The sequence below is a fragment of the Nanorana parkeri genome, unplaced genomic scaffold (assembly GCF_000935625.1).
Source record: "Nanorana parkeri isolate BGI_ZX_2015 unplaced genomic scaffold, ASM93562v1 scaffold2, whole genome shotgun sequence".
In the NCBI taxonomy this organism is placed as follows: domain Eukaryota; kingdom Metazoa; phylum Chordata; class Amphibia; order Anura; family Dicroglossidae; genus Nanorana; species Nanorana parkeri.
In genome coordinates this window covers 482283-503960 of record NW_017306270.1, presented here as the reverse complement: position 1 = coordinate 503960, position 21678 = coordinate 482283, and the positions used below count along the sequence as shown (strand labels likewise).

The window sequence follows — 21678 nt, the reverse complement described above, 5'->3', positions numbered from 1 at the left end:
ATATATATATATATATAAAAAGTGATGTTGTGTTTTAATATTATTAGTATAAAACGAATGTGTATACATGAAAACTCATGATCCTTTAAGAAAGAATTGTGCATGATGAGGCATCCTGGCTGACCAGAAATGTGTCACTGTTATTACTTTGAAATGTTGTTAGAAATAGCACATCGTGTATGGATGTGAGAAGGACGTAATATTTAGGGAATTATGAAAACATGCTGAAGTTCTTTCAAAGCAGAACTCCAGGAAAAATGACAAAATGCAAATGATTAGCTGATTAAAAGATAAGATTACAAACCAGCTTTTGCTTCATCATTCCTCTTTGATCCAGAGACTTCCCCAGCAGTTCTTTATTTCTGCTGCTAGATGTCCTTAGTCTGATGGCCAGCACCATTCAGACCACTTTCTCTGAGCCCAGGTCATCCTGGGGTCATTCTCCATTATGTGACTGGGCAGTGAAAGGTGAAGCTGCACAGTGATGAGCTCATCTGTCTGCCCCTCTGCTTTCTGCTCATATCAGCATGCTTCTCGTCAGAACATGAACTGATACTTGTTCTGATTCTTACTTTAAAGTAGTTCTACATTCTCAATCACTTTCTTGTTAACTAATCCAGATCTTGGGAAAAAAAATATGCATTGCCCAGCAAAGTGTTTCTTTAAATTGTTTTGCCCAAGCACTTACAGTATTATGTTTCTGAACAGCTGGCTCCAACTCTATCAACTCGGTTTCCCTGAACTTCACAAGGGACAGAGCAGACTCCTGCAGCTGTCCATCTACTAGGTAGGAGAGGGGAGCAGTAAGGAAGGAGGGTAAAAGAGGGGGGAGCAAGGGAGTGCCTTGCCTCACTGTGCCTGTTTGTGGAGTCGCACACAGCTTACTAGTACACACAAGGGCGGCTCCACAGAACTCTGAAAGGAAAAGGAGCCACACTAAAACCGGATATCAGGGCCAGTGCTCAGGGGATCAGCTGATTCTGCAGGAAGCTAAAATGTTTAAATATCAAGGCGAAGGAAACATTGTAAGTGACCTAACCAGCATTTGAAATGGCTTACAAAGTTTTTACTATCACTCTAACACTCCAGTCCTGTTTGACCGGGACTGCAACAGCCCAGTGAGAGGCTATACAGTATTCAGGTACCTACGTGGCATGTAAAGAATACATTTAATTAAATATTAATTGATTATAGCAATGCAATAATTATTTTTACCTCAGCCTAGAGTTCAGATTTAAGACTATGAAGTTTGAATACAATACGTCTGACTCATGTGCTGCATGCTAATAACATGGCAGTGAAGCATTATTTCAGCATCACAGCAAAGGAGATGGTAGCCTTGGAACTAGCATGCAGCATATATAACGCAGGCAGCTACAGCTTCCAGACGATAACTACTTAGCATAATGAGACATTTCCATTCTTCAAACTAGTGAAGGTGGAAAGAGGACAACAAAGGTTAGATTTCCTGTGCACTAAGCACTGTGTTCTCATGAAGGTAACAGATGCTGCATTAAGCTTTCTGACAGATTTGCTGTAAACCAAATCCTTCAAGAAATAAATGACTTGCTAACAGTATAATCTACATTGTTCCCTTAGCCTTGTGAAGTGATATTAGTATAAACATTGCCTATAATACTTAATGGTTTGTAAGGAACTTGGCCCCATCCCATCGCATGACGCCGATTATGTTTTCTTCTTCTGCTGATCAAGAGATGCCCGCAACTTTAAGCCCCGGATACATGCTGGTTTCTATGTAGAGTTTGCAAATATAATTGGACATGGAGCTGGGGCATTTGCTCATTACATATGACAGCTGTGCCTCCAGATTAGCAGCACAGAGCAAGTGACTTTGCTTCACTGTTCCCCTCTCTTTCAATGCATCATTCTGCTCTGACCTACAGAAACAAATACAAATTCTAGTTGATTTATCCAGAAAATCAGTAGTAGTTAATGAAGGGACACTGACCATTCTCCCTGATACATGTAGTTTAGGGTTTCCCTTTCAAAGTAGACAATGATCTAACCTAAATCCTGGTACAGGACCAGGAATAGATGAATAGCCATTTGTATGGCAAGGCCGACTTGGCAGTATTCACATCTAAATGTGTTCCTCTTACTTTTTAAACAGTTGTCTACCCAAAAAGTTAAACAAAGCTACAAACCTTACCAAGCATAATCTGTAGCTATGCACCTACATTTTAACAAAAAGGCCCTGTTCACAACACTGCAGTAAAATGCCTTGGTGTGATGCGGTGCTGCGATGCACACCATTGCCCTTCAGTTTTACACATTAGTACGATGCCCTCCTTGCTGATGGATATGCATTGAAGCTCATCACAAGGCACGGTACTGTACATCCAAAAATATGGAAGCTGTCCTTACTGACCTCTCGTTCTGAAAATGCCAAATGCCTGTCAATGCTGTTCCAATGGTTGTAATACTTTACAAGTCAGTGTCTTAGAGTTGGCAGATCAAGGGTTCAAGTTTGAACCCAAATACTTAGGGTTAGGATCAATGTATTTTGAAGTAGTAAGGACTGTATCAGTCATAAGATTTTTTTTTAGTTGGGTCATTCCACCCATAAAAGATATTTCACATATAACTGAAGCCTGGTAGACAACAGAACCGTCCACAGCCACACAGATGTTATTAAAAGAACACACCTGCTGCTTATCAGAATTGATTATTTAAAGGTATTCTCGGAATCGAGGCCAAGTGCCCTACTTGGCGAGCTAGAGTGTCTTTGTTCTGAAAGATCAGGACTGCCTTAGGCTGGTACGATTCATTTGCAGCCTTGTCTTTCCTGAGCTAAAAGCCCTATTACATTTAAGGAAGCAGACAATCTGTACAGCTTCTTCTGCCTAAAGGGTACAACAGGGCTTTGTTAATTTACATAATGGAACAGACAGAAATGGAAAAAGAGATACCATACTATGTCTGCTCAGTCACATGGTGCTGCCATTACCATATTACATTACATCAATTGTGAATATTTTTAATTTGTGATTGACAAAGCTTATTGGCTGTCTCCAAGAAAAGTCTCCATGAAATGAATGCTGTTCATCATTTTCTATACTTGTAGTTTGTATACATTTAAACAGTTAAACTGAATACAGTAAATATGTTGTTGTGTATATGGTATGCTGTATATAGGTGGCTGTTGCCCTTTTGAGGCAAAACATATCCTGACTGTATAATACTAATCGGGAGCAAAGTCTTCCGAACACTGAAGTGGGAATGTTCTAAGGACATATTAGGCAACAGCATTCACCTGTGTATTCCTTTAACTAACAAATATAAAAGAACAAAAGTAAACCTGGTTGGTTACATTTGAGGCACTATGAGAAGGATCACCCCTAGGTAAACCTCTTTAAAAATAAAACAATACTGATGTGCCGAGCTTTTAAAATAGAACCAATGCATCAACGGGCTCAACTATGTACCACCACTGTGCTACAATCAATATGCAACCATAGATATTCAATGGTTCACCAGATTCCACAAAAGTGTATAGCACACGTTCAATATGTACATATAAATTTTTTCTCCTGTGCAATAATTATCCCAATCTTCCCAAAACTTGCAAATATAAACAAAAAAAATGTGCAAATGTGCTCCAATCCGTGAAAAAATGTAAATATTTGAAGTCCACAAAGTATATGACACACTCTATATAAATTAATGTTAAACAGTGCAATAGAACGTCCCAAATATCCTACATTCTTAATCCTTCCACATGTGGTAGAAACTTCCAAAAAAAAAGAGTTATCTTCCACCACAGTGTTCACTCCTCTCAGTCAGTTGCTCACCTTTAGCCCAGACCCTCTTCCAGGCCAGAATTTGTTTAGAGAATCCCCAGGTCCTATGATCTAGTTATAACCTTTAACTCCTTCACTTGGTTCTCCAGAATGCAGAGATCAGTGTCCCACCACAGCCATTTTATTGATCAGAATAAACATAGCCCTTAGCGTAAAACCATTCAAATATAATGATCATTTATTAAAAAATGACTCACCCTTTTAAAACCATCCAAAAGGCATCAACAAACACAGCTCCACAAATAAGCTTCCCCTCCGTGAACACCCACAGAGGTCTGTTGCTGTAATGGTCGGATAAACCTGAAGCCGTGCTGCCAACAAATCGTCCACTCCACTCTGGACTTCCCTTAGCTCTGCATTGCCTCTGGCCACTCTGATCTTAGGTCTGAAAGGTGGTGGGTTTGATCTGCTCAAGGAACCACTTTCTCTCTAAGACCTCATAAATATGTCAAATAGGCCAGCACTCCCAATGTACCATAAAAGATCAACTTTCTTCCAGATTCAGATACAAGCACAAAAATGCTGCTTTTACTTGATTTTGGAATAGAGTTAACCTTTTACAGTGTGTTGGGAGTGCTGGCGTATCCTTACTGAAAGTACTGAAACTGAAGACATCCAAGCAACTAGAATTTGCAATACAAGACCAGCAAATGGTACCCTACAAGTTTCTTCCAGTACAGTTTTCCCTTAAATGGATGTTAAGAGGCATTGTCTTATGAGCTGTCCATGGTACTGATGGCAAATGATGGGTCACATTAATTTTCTTCATTCACCATATTATACCTAATATGGAACTGAGGCTAAGGTCACATTGACAGTTCATTCTTTGCTACTGCGAGATTTAACTACTCCTTGGCTGTACACTGATCTGCAACACACTGATAAAGTGCTGCTACTGCTCAGAACCAACCCTACCTAAACAAGTAAGAATTAGGAGTTAATTTCTCCAACACCTAAATGTACTTATTTTCAAAGCTCCAAAATACTGAGCAGCGGTATACAGTTACATCAGTGCTGGTATAAATAAGAGTCTCTCACCTGCTCGAGCTGGAATGTCTGGAGATTCCCCAAGGACTAGCTTCACTCTTTTGGCGTGAGTCTTTCCTTGGTAATGGGATTCAGCAACAATTGCAGATGTGAAAAACATGTTGCAGAGGGTGCAGCATTTGTTTTTATCCACTTCAGTCTCATCACTTTCCTGTTTAAGAAACATAAATAGATTTAAATGCAAAATGTATGTCTTTAAATATTATTAATTCCTATAGAAATAAAGGAACCAGTAATACCTGTGAGGATACCTCATGACAATTAGCCAATCTGACATCAAATAATTCAATAAAACATTATTTCAGTAAAGTGCTTTTTGTGTACCATGGCAACCAGTAAATACTTGTGTCCAGTTTGTTCTCACCAAGTCTTATGATGAAAACAAACTGTCTGTGTTGCTCCAGAGATCAGTCCTCATTTGTGTTTAATTTGTCAATAATCTGAAAAAAAGATCAAACTATCATGACCAGATCCTGAATATAAGGTACCACACCCCTAATATATTGAATCAAATGGAAAAGAAAGAGTGGGGCTTTTAAGGTACCAAGTGACAAAACCAAACAATTACATCATGATAAAACAAGGATTCTTTATTACACAAAGGTTAAAAGTGTTTAAAAACATAATTGATATGTGCACATTGCAGAAAGGAAAAAACAAACTGATCTCCAAATGAACTATTCCAGAATTATAATATGAGGCTAGATGACCGTAACATACAAAATTGATGTAAGGTATTCTTGTACTCATACAGCACTTGCCCATAAACTGGTCTGATGTCTCCATAAAGAGAACCTGTCACCTCTAAATGCTGTCACATAGGGGTTTATTAGCCCCTTTGTGATAGTAAAAGATAGGTGAAAAAAGTAAAAAAAAAAAAAAGGTGGTTAAAAAGGTAAAAAATAATAAAACAAATAAAAATGAAAATAAATAAAATAAAACCAATGCTGCCGCCCCCCGCCATCTGTTTCAAATGATCCCCAAATCCCTAATGGAAGCCCTGTGAACAATACAAACACTATAATTTCCTGTACTTCTCCTAAACCTGCCTCCATGAACACAACTGTTAAAGCAGTATTTTTTTCAGCCCTTGGACAGCGGTCCCTTAGCCTGGTGATTATTCTACTTCACAAAGAATGCTAAAACCACACAGGTGCAAAACGACGGTTGTATTCATAAGCAAATCCTTTCATCTGTTGTGGCGATACTTTGAACCATTGCTTTCATTTTTCCACACAGTACAATAAAAGCTCAGAAGAGTGGGACATGTGGTCGATTTCTAAAGCCTCGAGACAGTTAAAAAGTTAAAACAAATTCCCAGGCTTCACATAGATGGAATTCCAAGCAAGCCACCGAGAGCTTCATTTAAATTCCACTTTTCCCTACTGTACGCCCGCTGGGAATATCATAATATTTAATCTCTGATAGGCATTACAGCAGGAATGATAAACCGTTCCACCTGGCGCTTGCAATTAGCGAAAAAGTGATTACCACTAAAGGCTGGCACCGAAAATATTCATCTTGACAAAACGTTGGCGTAAAAATGTCTACATAATTTACCGGCGAAAGAAATAAACCACTTACGTGAAGCTGTAAAACTGCCAACCCAATTGATCCCAACTAGCGATGAATAATTCATTATTAGCGGGAGAATAATTTTCATTGTCATAAACCTGTTGACTCTGTAATGAAAAGGCTATACATATGCATGCTGTACAATGTATATAGGCATACAGTAGGTAGCCCTGTCCATTCAAATAGCTCAATGGTACAATGCAGCACAAGGCCTGCGCTGTGGGAAAGAATCAATAGTAAACACAAATGTAAGAGAAGACAGCGGGAGGTTAAAAGTACAACAGCAGAACCAGAGGAGGTTTAGATTAAATGACTATAATACATAAAATATGTTGAACGTGGAGGTTTGCATTCCATTTGCTGCCTTTAAAATCAACACTTTAAAAAGGTTGAATTTTTTATGTAAGGGAATAGAACTCCTTTAAAATGTAAAACATTTCTGAGAGTTCGGATTTAACATACAGAATTTACTAAAGATGTTTTATGTTTTTCTAAGACTGAGCTGCAAGTCCAGCACACCTTTGTTTTTTTACATTGTTTAAGATTTTCGGTTTGTTTTTTTACTAGTTTAATTGATTTGTTATCGCTGTAATGATATAGAACTGGTGGGTATGTAGAGGCATGTTTTAGTATCTTCTCTTATCAGTAAGGGTCCTTTCACACTCGTAACTAGATATGAGGCTGGGCTTGGCGTGGACCCTGTTCACCTGAGTTTGCACAAGCCTGCTCTAAAATCTGCCACCCCCTTCTCCTAACTCAGTCAGTTGCGGGAAGGCGCATTCCCCACCCCGCAGCTATACATCACAAAGAGACGGTAAATGCCCCTAAGTAGAAAATATTTTGACCTGTATCTGGATATTTAGGTGCCACACCCCTGGTATATAGTATGCAAAAAAAATTATTTTAAAGAAAGAAGAAGTGGGGTTTTGAAAGCACCAGAAAATGACAACTCCAACCACAATATATAAAAATATATTAGTTTATTTCATATAAATCCTACAAAAGGAAACTCTCAAATTTATGAGCTATTAGTCCTATCAGATGGGGGGGCGGAGCCTGTACACACTCGTATGCCGACATGGAGCAGTCAGGGTAGACGCCTCCACGCCACCGACTACCAAGAACGCCGCCTGAAGGTAAATGCCCCACCGCAACTGCCGTGGTTGGCGGTCAGAGTGGGCTTGGTTGAACTCAACTGGTTTTGAACCATGACCAGCCTTATCTCTAGTAGTAACATGCTTCATCCATTGATGTGCATCTTATACATGTTTTCTTCACTCATGCATTATACAATGTGAAGGACAAACTTTCAGAAGAGGTATTTTCCATACATTTAATAAAGTTGGCTTAAATTTGAATTCTAACTGAAGTGCTTTTTGTTTTTATGCTACTAAAGGCTGCATGTATGATATACAGAACTGTACACAGATGGAACACCTTATTTAGTAGCAATGTACTTTTACATTCAATAAAAGGGCTAGTCTAATGTGCAAGTTTAGGCAGGCATATTTTGTTTATATTCAAGGGACACTAAACTCAGGAGTTAAATCTTAAAATTGCATTCAAGTACCTTTACTAGCAACAAAAATGTATCTTATTTGTGTATCACTGGTCTGTAGGTCCTCAAATCATCTCTGAATTGGTGCCGACACTGTCCTTCCTTCTGGAGGGTGGCTACTTTTGTTCCCCATGGTCCCTGTGTGTGTTGTAAAGTAGCCACCACTCCAAGTTCACTCCCGTGATGGACTGCAATCTCAATACAAATTAGTAAAGTAAACATGGGATTGTATTCCATCATGGGAGCGAGCTTGAAGCAGTGGCTACTTTACAACACACACAGGGACCATGGGGAACAAAAGTAGCCACCCTCCAGAAGGAAGGACAGTGTCAGCACCAATTCAGAGATGATTGGAGGATCTACAGCCGAGTGATACACAAATAAGATACATTTTTGTTAATATTTAAGGTACTTGAATGCATTTTTAAGATTTAATTCCTGAGTTTAGTGTCACTTTCAGTGTGCATAATCTAGACATGTTCACATTAAATACTTTTATGCTCATTGATGGGAATATTTGCATTAAGCTGATCTCTTCCAGAGATATATCTATAAACAGTAAAATGTTTTCATACAGTAAAATAACTTACACCTAAACAGGCAACAGACTACTTTGTGAATATTAAAGTTGGATGAGCAGAAAGACCTCCATGTGAAGCACACTCATCCACATTTATTGTCATTATTGTCATTTTTTACGGAATTCAATTTTTTCAAAGAGAAAAGGCAAAGGAAGGTTATTGTCTGACTTCATTTACTGTGTAGTGAATCATCAGGGGATGTGGACTTAGATGGCAGAGTTGTGTGGGTCTTCATATGGAATAAGAAAAAAAAAAAAAAAAAATACAACAGTAGTAAAAAAAGAGACTTTACATGCAGAAGTATCTCTTCACAGCCCAGGCCTTTTTTATCATGCTTAATGATCAATGCCATACACGTGGCTTCAGCTCTCATGGGAAATAATAGCCACCTCACCATCCTTCAGTTAGACCGGCCATTATATTTCCTTAATCTTTGGTAACATTTCGAAAACAAACCCAAGAACACAAAAAAGGCTAACAAACCTAGAAATTAACAAAATGTACCTATTTATGACAAACATCAACCTTGGAAATTGGAAAAAATACTTGGAAATTTGGCGTTGTTGCCAAATGTTTTACATTAGTTTGTTCATGCACAGATTTAGGACTAAACACACACATTATACCAGTCTTTCTTAACCAGGGTACCTTCTGGTTTCATCGGGGGTGCCTTCAAATTTTTAACCAGCACTATACCTTTCCATGGTGCATGCAGGCTGCCAGCATCATTCAAATGAATGCTGCCACAGCTGGGACTCCTGATTTGAAGGGGGTACTCATATAAGAAAGAAGGGGGGAGGGGTCTGATATGAAACAGGGGCTTCTGATGTGAAGGGGACTCTGATGTGAAGGGGGGCTCTTAGTGTGAAAGGTGGGAATCCTGATGTGAAAGGAGCGGGTTCCTGATATAATGGGAGACTCTGATGTGAAGTGGAGACTTCATCGTGAAATGGGGGAACCCCACTTTTTAGGTTCCTTTTTAAATCATTACATTTTAGACTGGGGCACCTCAAGATTTTGCATACTTTTATAGGGTGCCGTGACTGAAAAAAAGTTGCACTAGACATAACTACATGGGTGAAAGGATGCAGCAATATCCAGGCACATGAGGACGGGAACCCAAACATTACTGCTACTTCTCTTTATTTATCAGCAACATGTCAACACAGAGACCTGTGCAGAATAAAGCCGCATTTATCCTTCATACTCCTTTTTCTTTCTGTTATTTCCTGTCTGAGCCTCTTGTAGCTTACTGAAAACAAGAAAATATAATCCATCCTATGAAATATGTATGGTCCGTGGGCTAAAATAGACAGTCAAGGCAGTTAACTGAGATATGTTGGAACCTTCGCACACATTGAGCATGATGGCCTTGTGGCTTCTGGCTGTAATTCGGAATGTATGGTTTGCTTGCTGTATGTACTGAATGTAACATGTATGTTTATATGCAGAATATGAATGTTTTGGTATTATCCTCACTAGAATCCCTATTTCAGATACCTAATAAAACACAACTCACCGGGACCTCCTTTATAAAAAATGAAAGCAGTGGTGTAAGCTATCGATTTAAAATTGCAGGAGGAAATCACATCGGTTACCAGACTGGCTGCAACAGGCAACACCACTTTCCAGTTACCTTAGGTCACATGGGGGGGCGGCAGGTGTTTTCCAGCCAGAGCTTGCCAGGTTGCTTAGTACCCTAGCCCCTCTCATAACATGCACCGTAAGCATCCAACAACCCCTCCCAGTAACATGCACCCCCAACAACATCACCCCCCAGGTGTGAGAAAAGTGTAGGGACACCCCTGTCCACACTGCTTCCTTTTTCATTTGGCACTAGTATTATAGCACACCTATCGTCCAAGTGGTGACTCACGCTGGTCTTGCTGAAGTGGTTAAGCAATAACAGAAGAGCTGAAATACTAACATCTCTTGAAGAATGAAGAACCCTAGGCTTCCTCCTATGTGCTCATGTGACCAAACGCCTAGATACCTAGTCTTATGATCTCTGTTAAAAGTCAGGCTCATGGTTTAGATTAATTTAACAGGGATCACATGACCAAATGCCTAGGCTTTTTTTTTCCAAGAAAGCAACATCTTTTCCAGGAAATATAATTGTCCCATCCAATCTATAATCCTTTTTTATCCATCCCAGAGATATTTTTAGTATAGCATTATATTAACATTTAAGAATAGGTCCACTTTAATGTTTACCTTCTTGTTTGCTTCCAAGCTTTTTTCCATTTCTAAGCAGCAACTCCAGAAAATGAAGACTCATTGCTGAATTGTTATTCTGAGCAATTATAGGCATTAGTGTAAGACAGAGGCCAGAAAATTAGCGGTTATTAATCAACAATGATGCGTCTCCTTTTGACAGATTTCTGGACCTGCTGAGGGATTACGTTATGTCAATAAACTTTAACATTATCTGCTTCTGTAGCTCACTTTCCCCCTCAATTTCCTGCACATCAGCTAAAAGACTCGGCATCAAAAGCAAATCATGCATCTTATTGGCCAAGGGAAGAACATCATTTCCAGCCCACTGCTCAAACGGCCACCATAGGCCTCTTTTATTCCCCCGGCACCCGTCAGCAGGGCCATTTAAATCTCAGCTAACTCAAAATTGTATTAAGATTTAATTTATTCAACGTTTCAATCATTTATTACGTAGATAGAAAAGTCATTTCACATCAGTACTTTGCCTGCGTGCATCACATTAAAATACGTCTTTGATGACTATTCTGCTTAATTACCACTCCAGCTTGAGCATAATTCACAACAGGGGCATAAAACAGCCAAACAGAGAGAATAGATTAGAGAGTGTACAAAGTGACGGCTGTACCTACTGCATCTTGTACTGCTTGTGTTGTTTGTATGTTCAAGGCATTAATCAAGGGCTAGTTGCTCTCCTGTGACAGATGATATTCACTAAGATAGTAAATTATTAAACAGATTAAAAGGATATCCTTGGTAAATAGCTGTCCTTATTGGAATAGTAAGGTAAAAATAACAGATTCTATAAATCCCAGACATATTATCTCTCATCACAAGTAGCTGCATGGAATTCTGTAGGGTTGCTCCTCATTTATGAATTCATCTGATTATATTATGTTACACCAAAAAAACCCACGGTGTTTGTATGGCTTACTATAGTTCCCCTCTCGGGGTCAGATTTAGGCTCCATTCACACCTATATTTTAAGTGCAATTAGGGATTCCTGCGTCAGGAACTTGCAATGTCCTGCAGCAGGATTCCCTGATCTGCCGTTTACAAGCTAATGATCGGGTGACAGCCACTGCATTTGAAAGCATTAGAACGCCAGCACACTGAATGTAACCGTATGCAATACAATTACATGCGGCTCATCTATGCGTCCTGGTATAGTGATTGATTCCTAACTGCATGTAATCATATCACATATGATTACATGCGGTGTACTGGTCTTCAAATGCAGCGGCTGTCACCCAGTCATTAACTTGAATGGGTGACAGCTGTCGTTGCAAATGGCAGATTATGGATTCCTACTGCAGGAAATTGCAAGTTCCTGAGGTAAGTAAGAATCCCTATTCGCACCTAAAATATACGTGTAAATGTAGCCGTACTATCATTAGGCCCTATGCACGGAATATTCAGACTCCAGCTAGACCACATCTCAGTTAGATGTACCTGCAGTGGAACTCTGCTCACACTGTTGGTTAGCCATTAAAGGAGAACTATGGGGTTAAGGCTTTTCCCCATAGTTCTCCTTAGGGTAACGGGAGGACACAAACAAGCGTCCTCCCGTCACCCTAAGCTCAGTATACCGCGAGCTACAGCTCGCGGTATACTGAGACGCCACAGTATACCGCGAGCTACTGCTCGTGGTATACTGAGACGCCGCAGCTGAAGCGGATCCCGACAATTATGTCTGGATCCGCCCAGCTGCGTGACTGACAGCTGGCTCTGCCTATCTAGAGGCAGAGCCAGCTGTACCCGCCCCCTCCCCCGTCCGATACGCCAGTCAGCGCTGGTGGATCGGAGCGGGGAGGGGGTAATCCAGCCCTCCCCTGTCACGGCAGAGAGCTGTGACAGGATCAAGAGGTGAGCGAACGCCGGTATGTGTTCGCTCACCTCCCGATCCACTGAGCCGACCTGTGACAGTCTGCATCATCATGGCTAAGGGCCTGTTCACACTATCTACACCTCCTCCTTACTGCCTGACAAAACTTATAGCAGCCCACATGCCCACATGCTACAACGGGGCATTTGAGCATGTAGGCAGTGTGAACAGGTCCTAAGAGAATGTTACCCTGTGGCTGTCACTGTCATTGATCTGTTTTTTGCCATTGTATGGGTGGCTAAATGTCTAAAGTTGTCCGCACTTTCTATACTATCTCAAGGAGAGCCTTCCCAGTTCTTATCTTGGAACTACAGAATGATTAGCCTTTATGTCATTGAGATTGAAGAGTAGATGGGTCTGCAAAAGAAAACCAGGCAGGGCTGACACCACTCAGTCCACAAAAATACTGGGTGTCAGCCCACAATAGTGCATTGCCAGAGTGCATATTTTTCTGTACTCATTGAGTCTTTAAAGGTATAAACTTTGGGGAAATATACTCGTGTTTCAGAGATGTACTGCATATGATTTCTTTTTTTCAAATGTCCTGGAATACACTTTAAATCACTTTGTAGAGATCAGCTCATTAAAAAAAAAAAAAAAAAAAAGAACACTCACCATAAACTGCGCTGTGATTCAATGTTCTGTAATAATAAAACATGAAAACTTTCAAAGGGTAGATACATTTAATAGGATATAAATCTGAAGCATCACAAGTATGTAGGGCACTGCTGACTTCCAAACAAAGTCGTGTTTATTACTGCACATAAAAGCTTCTCCCTAGCAAATACTGCAATTAAGAGTCCACGGGTACAGGTAAATACTCTGTTTATGAGTCAAAAAGACACCGGGCCCCCCAGCCAGGATAGGCCCCAGAGACACCCGAGTCTCTGAAGCAGCACAGTTCAGAGCTTTCCTGTAGTTTAGCACTTCATAGTCTCTCATTTGCTCAATCAACACCTCTACTGAGCTGCCAGAACCTCCTATTAATACCCATCATGTGCCAATTAACCCCCCATGACCCTTAGAGAGCCCACAGCTTATAATAAGTAAAAACATACTCTGTCTAGAACTTGTGCCGATATGTGTGGAATTCTGTGTGTGTACATGTGTACAGCAGAAAAGGTAAGAGAACTGCCCAATCGATGCCACCCCCTACCCGCCCTCCGAAAAGTTGCACTCCTCTGCTTAGTGTCATATTTTTTTTCCAACCAATAAAAAGGATAAAAGGTGGTTTGGGGCTGAAGAAAAGGGTAAACAATTATGACCTCACTGGAGCAAGCCAATCAAAAGAATACTCTCAGACTTTGCAAATGCAAGTCAGAAAAGCAGGGAATATGTATTCAACATTGGCACCATACTGTCTGGAATCATTACTCATTTTCAGAGGGAATGTTTGAGCTCTAATCCAAAATCTTGGTTGTGGGGAGATGAGAGATATCCCATCCCATGGTACAAACTATGAGCTGCATGTAGATTCAAAATGGCATGACCTGGCCTTATAGAACCACCTAGAGATTGACTAAATGCCAGACTGACTAAATGCCATTGCTTTACCGATTTGGTGCAGCGACGCATGGGGTTTCTCAGCTGCCGATGGGATGTGCGGGATCCCTTGTGTGTTTATGTACCTTTGGGGAGGTGGGGCGTCCTCCTGACAGCCCTCACCCAATTTGATATCTTCTGCCCCATGTGCTCCAAGATGGAGACTCTCATAGTTTAGAGTTAGGACCGCACTATAAGAGGTGCCTTGGCGCGGCAGTGTGGCTTACACATCCTTTGCAGAAGACGTGTATCCAAACCTCTGTCATTGTCCTTAGTGGTGAGACAAGTTGTTTTACATGCTAGTTTGTGAGTGTGCCATGATGCCTTTCTACTGTTTGACTAAATGCCATGTCTCAGCAGTCAGGAAGCATATGGAATTGATCGGGATGATGTGTTGGAGTAGGAAGTCCAATCTTCAACCCAACCATCAGAACTGGTTGGTCTATATAACCTACAACCACTTTAAGAGGCAAGAGCGTTTCTCCCACCAGGCGAGGTACCACCTCCAAAGGTAATTGGCCAAGGCGGAAGAGTCCATCCCACATCAATTCCCTATAAATGAAGTGACAATAAAATGAACAGGGTAATTCGTCTGGAGATTGTTCCTCGATTTCTTACTTGTTACTTGATTTCTGTTGTGCTCCCACCAACAAGAATAAAACAATGCTGTCTGCATTTGCCTGTGTGTGTGTCCAGTCAGCTAGATTTTGGGTAAATCTCCCTATAGTGGTAGCTGGTGGAGCGGCAAGCTGTGATAACTGTTTCACAAACTTTTTTAACCTTTCCAAGCAAACTCGTTTCTCATCTCCCCCAAACAAGAATCTTGCTCCAATTATCATGTTGCTACAGATTTGATCTGTTGTCATCCTATGTTTAGCTGCAGGGTATTAGTGTATTTGTGGGCTGCTGTCAGTTGCATCCTGTGTCTAGTCCGGGGTTCTAGTGCTAATATGCCAGCTTGATGGTTAATTTCCAAAAAAGTGCGGCAGTACAGTGATAGCTTGAACAACCCCCAGCCTCCCTCTCCTTGTACCCTCTCTAACTCAGGTATTATTCTACATTTTGTTACCATGAAAGTTTTAGTAAGAAAATATAAGATTTACATTAGAGAAGTTAACATACAATCTTAGTACAAATTGGTAAACTAAATGTGAGATTGTAGTCTATCACGGGATTGAGCTTGGAGAGGTGACAACTTTACAACATACACAGGGACCATGGGGAACAAAAGTGGCCCCCCTCCAGAAGGAAGGACAGTGTCAGCACCAATTCAGAGATGATTGGAGGATCTACCGCCGAGTGATGCACGATTAAAATAATTGTTAATAGTTAAAAGGGACATTAAAGGATACCCAACCCCCCCCCCCCCCAAATGCTGGTTTAAGAACTTACCTTAAATGATGCCTCTTGATCCGATCATCTTTTTTACTGTAGTTTTCAGGAGTCTCTCCAGTCCTGGTGCAGCTCTATTAAATAGCGCTGACTCCTCTCTCTTCCTGGCACTTCCTGTCCCATGGAGTCTGTGCAGGTGCAAGCTGCCTCTATTGACTTACCTTGTGACTCTCCTCGTCTCCGGGCCAAAGATCTGTACTGCGCATGCGCCTGCCCCATGATCCTTTGTGGCCACCCGAGATTTTTCAGATCTTCGGACGGGAGCGTGCGGCAGAGACACAGGTAAGTTTAAACATTTTTCGTTTGGTAGCAGTAGATATATGCAAAAACCCCAGAGAGTTTAAATATTCGTTAAGATACTTGAATGCATTTGTAAGATCTAGCTCCTGAGTTTAGTGTCCCTTTAAGTTTTGGAATTTTTTTGTAACTGTGCTGTTTATAGACATGTACACACAGAGATATGCAGATCAGAAAAGCACAAACACTGTACTAAGACACTATGTAGGATAAGCACTGCATTTATATATAATGAGCAAAAGGGCTGTCCCCATGTACATATATAATTCACGCATAATTCACTTAACGTTCTGAATTATGCATCTGAACTTGTCCCGGCACCCTGTTTAGAAAATGTCACAATAATAGGACAGAGCAGGATGTAAACACAGTGCCAGGAGGATTACAGAGCAGGATGTAAACACAGTGCCAGGAGGATTACAGAGCAGGATGTAAACACAGTGCCAGGAGGATTACAGAACAGGATGTAAACACAGTGCCAGGGGGATTACAGAGCAGTATGTAAACACAGTGCCAGGAGGATTACAGAGTAGGATGTAAACACTGTGCCAGGGGGATTACAGAGCAGGATGTAAACACAGTGCCAGGAGGATTACAGAGTAGGATGTAAATACAGTGCCAGGGGGATTACAACGCAGGATGTAAACATAGTGCAAAGAGGATTACAGAGCAGAATGTAAACACAGTGCCAGGGGTTTACAGAGCAGGATGTAAACGTAGTCCCAGGGGGATTGCAGAGCAGGATGTAAACGCAGAGCCAGGGGGATTGCAGAGTCGGATGTAAACATAGTCCCAGGAGGATTGCAGAGCAGGATGTAAACGCAGAGCCAGGGGGATTGCAGTGCCTGAAGGATTACAACAGGAAATGTAAATGTGGTGCCAGGGGTATAACAGAGCAGGATGTAAACGCAGTGCCAGGGGGATTGCAGAGCCGGATGTAAGAGCAAGCCTGAAGGATTACAACGTGAAATGTAAATGTGGTGCCAGGAGGATTACAGAGCAGGATGTAAACACATTGCCAGGGGGGTTACAATGTAGGATGTAAACACAGTGCCAGGAGGATTACAGAGTAGGATGTAAATACAGTGCCAGGGGGATTACAACGCAGGATGTAAACATAGTGCAAAAAGGATTACAGAGCAGAATGTAAACACAGTGCCAGGGGGTTACAGAGCAGGATGTAAACATAGTCCCAGGGGGATTGCAGAGCAGGATGTAAACGCAGAGCCAGGGGGATTGCAGAGTCGGATGTAAACATAGTTCCAGGAGGATTGCAGAGCAAGATGTAAACGCAGTGCCAGGGGGATTGCAGAGACAGATGTAAGAGCAGTGCCTGAAGGATTACAACGCGAAATGTAAATGTGGTGCCAGGAGGATTACAGAGCAGAATGTAAAGCAGTGCCAAAGGGATTACAGAGCAGGATGTAAACACAGTGCCAGGGGGATTACAGAGCAGGCTGTAAACACAGTGCCAGAAGAATACAGAGTATTATGTGCACGCAGTGCCAAGGGAATTACAGAGCAGGAAGAAAATGCAGTGGCAGGGGATTACAGAGCAGCATATAAATGAAGTGCCAGAGGAATACAGAGCAGAATGTAAAGGCAGTGCCAGGGGGATTACAGAACAGGTTATCAACACAGTGCCAGGGGATTACAGAGCAAGATGTAAACAAAGTGCCTAGGGGAATACAGAACAGGATGTTAATGCAGTGCAGGGGGGAATTACATAGCAGGATGTGAATGCGGTGCCAGGTAAATTAGAAAGCAGGATGTAAATCCAGTGCATGGGGGATTACAAAGGCTGGAAGTAAACGCAGTGCCATTGGGATTACAGAAAAAATGACAACGCAGTGCCAGGGGGATTACAGAAAAGGATTTAAATGCAGTGGAAAGGGAATTACATAGCAGGATGTAAATGCAGTGCCTGGGGGAATACAGAGAAGGATCTTATCACATGGCCAGGCAAAATACAGAGCAGGATGTAAATGTAGTATCAGGGGATTGCCAAGCAGCATGAAATGCCAGGAGAAATATCTGTATGAAAAAGGGAGTGCCAAGAGATTACAAAGTAGGATGTTATTGCAGTTCCAGGGTAAGTGCAGACTAGGATGGAAATGCTTTACCAGGGACAAAGCAGCCAATGGCATGCTGGTACTTGTGGTCCCCCCACCACAGGGCAGTACAGAGAACACTGTGCCAGTCACATTAGTTTCTGTACCGAGGAGCTAACACTCTAATGCAGAATGGCACCAGCTGTAGGGGGACTACAAGTCCCAGAAATACATTATACAGCAATGCAGAACAGTATATGAATTGGGCTTCAGACTTCGTAACGCACTGGACTCAGGACTTCATAATGCACTGGACTCAGGACTTCATAACGCACTGGTAACAGGACTTCGTAACGCACTGGACTCTGAACTTAGTAACGCACTGGACTCTGAACTTAGTAACGCACAGATAACAGGACACCGCTGCTGGACCAGTGCTGCTGGGGCCTGGCCTCCTCCCCTGTCACCTCTGCCATACCAATCGGCTGAACTCCCTGATGGCTGCCCTGGTTAAGGTACTTGAATGCATTTTTACGATTTAACTCCTGAGTTTAGTATCACTTTAAGCAACTCAGTCAGCACTGAGGCCAAAGAACCAACAGCCAAGAAACCAGCACTCTCAAAAGAAGACGTCAGCAATACCAGCCTCCAATATTCTCTTATAACAGATTCTATTAGTACAAGAAAAGGTATTGAACAGGTTTAGGTAGTACAATGTAGACATAAAGGAGTACATGTAGCTAGGTGAGCTTGCCAGCGGCAATGGAATCCTGAAATCTGGGCCATTATAACACATAGCATGTTCCACACTTTAGGCTGATTCCAACCGGTCTTCTTTAATAGAAATGCACCAATAGGAACGGGTGGAAGACAGCCTTTGATATTATAAAGGAAGTTTTGAGAGTGGTCAAGAATATGGGGATCTTTGTGCAGATACAGCTTAAATGTTTGCATTGTACTGCCACAATCTATTAAGCACCTTTACGATAGAGACAAGTTTAAATATGCTTATATATGCATTGCTAGAATTAAATAATGTATGAGAAATATAGGGCAGCACCAAGTGAAATATGTGATGGTATATCTGGACATCACCCAGCAGCCATTCCCTACATATGTCACTGCCTAAATAGCAACCTGCAGTAATTACACAGAAGTAATGTGCTTTGTGCAGATGTTTATACAATGACACAGTCGCCAAGAGTTAATTGCATCAGTGAAATTTACCATTGAATGGTAATCGCACATGAGCCAGCAGGCCCGTGACTCCTTGACCTGAAGGATGTTACTAATTAGATTTGTAGTGTAGCGGTTTAAAGTCTGTTACATCAACTACAAGTAGTCCGCTTGTATCAAAGTGCGAGAATTCACTTTAGGACTTGGAATGATTCCTTTGAATAGCTTTCGAACTTGGTTTGGAAAATCTTTGATATGTAATCTCTCACTCGTCTGTACCAGAAAGCACAACCCCATCCCCGCTCTCCACTGTATCGGCAGCACAATTTTTCCTAGAAAACAACTACAGCCTGCTGATTGGGCAATTAAGAGGCAGCAGCACAATGATGAGCCAACCAACTCTCTTTACATCTCCTGTCAGCATGTCCACAGTCAGCAAATGTATAATACACCAGACCCCAACTGGCAACTAGTTCTGGCACTCCCTTTGCCTGTCTGAGTGATGCTGAGTAGAGAGCATAACAGGAGACAAACATTGAGGCCAGGCTGCAAATACAGCAATAAATACACTGTGATTTTATTTTATTTTAGTTCGTAAGTGCTGCAGCAAAGGTTAAAATACCCTGAGCTGGCAGCACGCTGGAGAGTCTGACTACTACTCTGAGACATAAGCAGCATCACAGGTCTCCAGAGGTCAACACACTACCCTGCACACTGCTCCAATAACAGCATTGCTCAGGGAGCTAGAGCACTGTAGATTGGAGCAGTGTGCAGGGGAGAGAATTTTGACCTCTGCAGACCCAAACTGCTGCTTGTATGTGAAAGCAGGGGTCTGACTCTCCAGCGAGATGCTAGCTTAGGGTATTTTGGTCTCAATAATTTTTTTCGTAAATTGGAAAAGTCAAAATAGACATATAATACATGAAAATATTTAAAAGAGCATTACATTTTAAAACACTCTACATCAAAAGGGACCACCTAAGGATACCAAATTCAGGAAACGTTATCAAAGCATTGAGAACAATAGAATGGAGCCTACACACTCAGCCGGACTGTGTTACAGTTAATATATATACATATATACTAAGGATTTACACTAGTTACATTTATTATTAGTCACATTTATTAAGGGCCCATTGAAACCTATGCTAGCACACATGCATTAGGTGTGCATGATCCCTAACAGTTCCCCTTTTAAAAACTTACTAAACTGTGTACATAGATATGAATTAGCGACATAGGAAATAAACAGGATTGCTACTTGAAATGCATTATAATGCAGCACAATTCTGCAGGAAAACAGACTAGTGTGAATAGGCCCTCAATTACTTTTTTGTATTAACACTTTTATGTGAACCTGTGTCCAGACTATGCACACTGAAGTATTTATATATTCTGAACCAACATACAAGCACTTTAAAACAAACTCTCCATCACCTATCTAGCTATAGGCATTGTGGAAATAATGTCTTCCTCTCTCTGCCAACACACAAAAAAAGGAAAAAAGGAAAATCGTTATATCCATTGGGCAACACAGTGTCTTAGTGGTTAGCACTTCTTCCTTGCAGCACTGGGGGTCCCCAGTCCAAATCCCAGGCAAGACACTATCTGCAAAGAGTGTTCATGTTATCCATGTGCTTGTGCGGATTTTCCGCGGCTACTCCGGTTTCCTCCCACACTCCAAAGACATGCTGGAAGGTTAATTGGCTCCTGTCTAAATTGTCCTCTCGTATGTATGCACGTGAGATAGGGACCTTAGATTGTAAGCTCCTTGAGGGCACTGATGGGAATGTGCAACTATGTAAATCGCTGTGTAAATTGTCGGCGCTATATAAATACCAATAGAAATAAATAGAAATATGAATGTGCTTTAACCTAAACGATCAAGTGAAAAGTACATCCCTGCAGACACAATCGTGGATGAACGTATTACTTTGCAGTATTTACTTTGAAGTAGTTGAAGTCCTGCATAAGTTTTTCTGCGCTATATAAATACCAATAATAAATAAATTATTGGTAATTGTTTATTTGTTTGCCTGCTAAGAGGGCTGCTCTTCATGGCTAGAATAATTTGCAGCGCCACCGGTGGCTTCTGGTGCAATCTAAACCATTTCACTGAAAAGTCTTATTCCCCAATCAAATCCTAAAACAAAATAATTAGGCAAGTGGTTACAAATATATAAAGTAATTGTTTGTGTTTTAGCGTGTGCAGCAATATATTAAACTTTTCCCAGACATATCAGATAGGTTTGAAAGGTGAAAAACGGCCTGCCTAGTAAAGGTGAATTTATGGCATCATAAAACAGGCGCAGTTTTATTGCTATCAAGTAACCTAACAGCAGAAAATCAAAGTATTACCTGGTATACTTGAGGGCTTTACTTAGCAAGGCAATGTAATCAAAATCCTCACACCTCAGATATTGGCTACAAGGATCCACTGGACCACGGAAGGACTATGAGCAGAGAGAAGAAAATGTTTATTTCTGCGTGGTGCCATAATGCGCCCGTTTACAAAAGAGTGAAACTGTGCGCACATTCT

General features: G+C 41.3%; 1 protein-coding gene across 1 annotated transcript in view; it reads right to left on the bottom strand.

Annotated features, from left to right (window-relative positions):
• ZMAT4 (zinc finger matrin-type 4) overlaps positions 1-21678 on the bottom strand; it is a 327812-nt gene that overhangs the window by 206897 nt on the left and 99237 nt on the right. The window contains exon 4 of the mRNA XM_018559909.1: positions 4860-5019. Within this exon, the coding sequence (XP_018415411.1) occupies positions 4860-5019 (160 nt within the window). The remainder of the gene's footprint in view (positions 1-4859; positions 5020-21678) is intronic.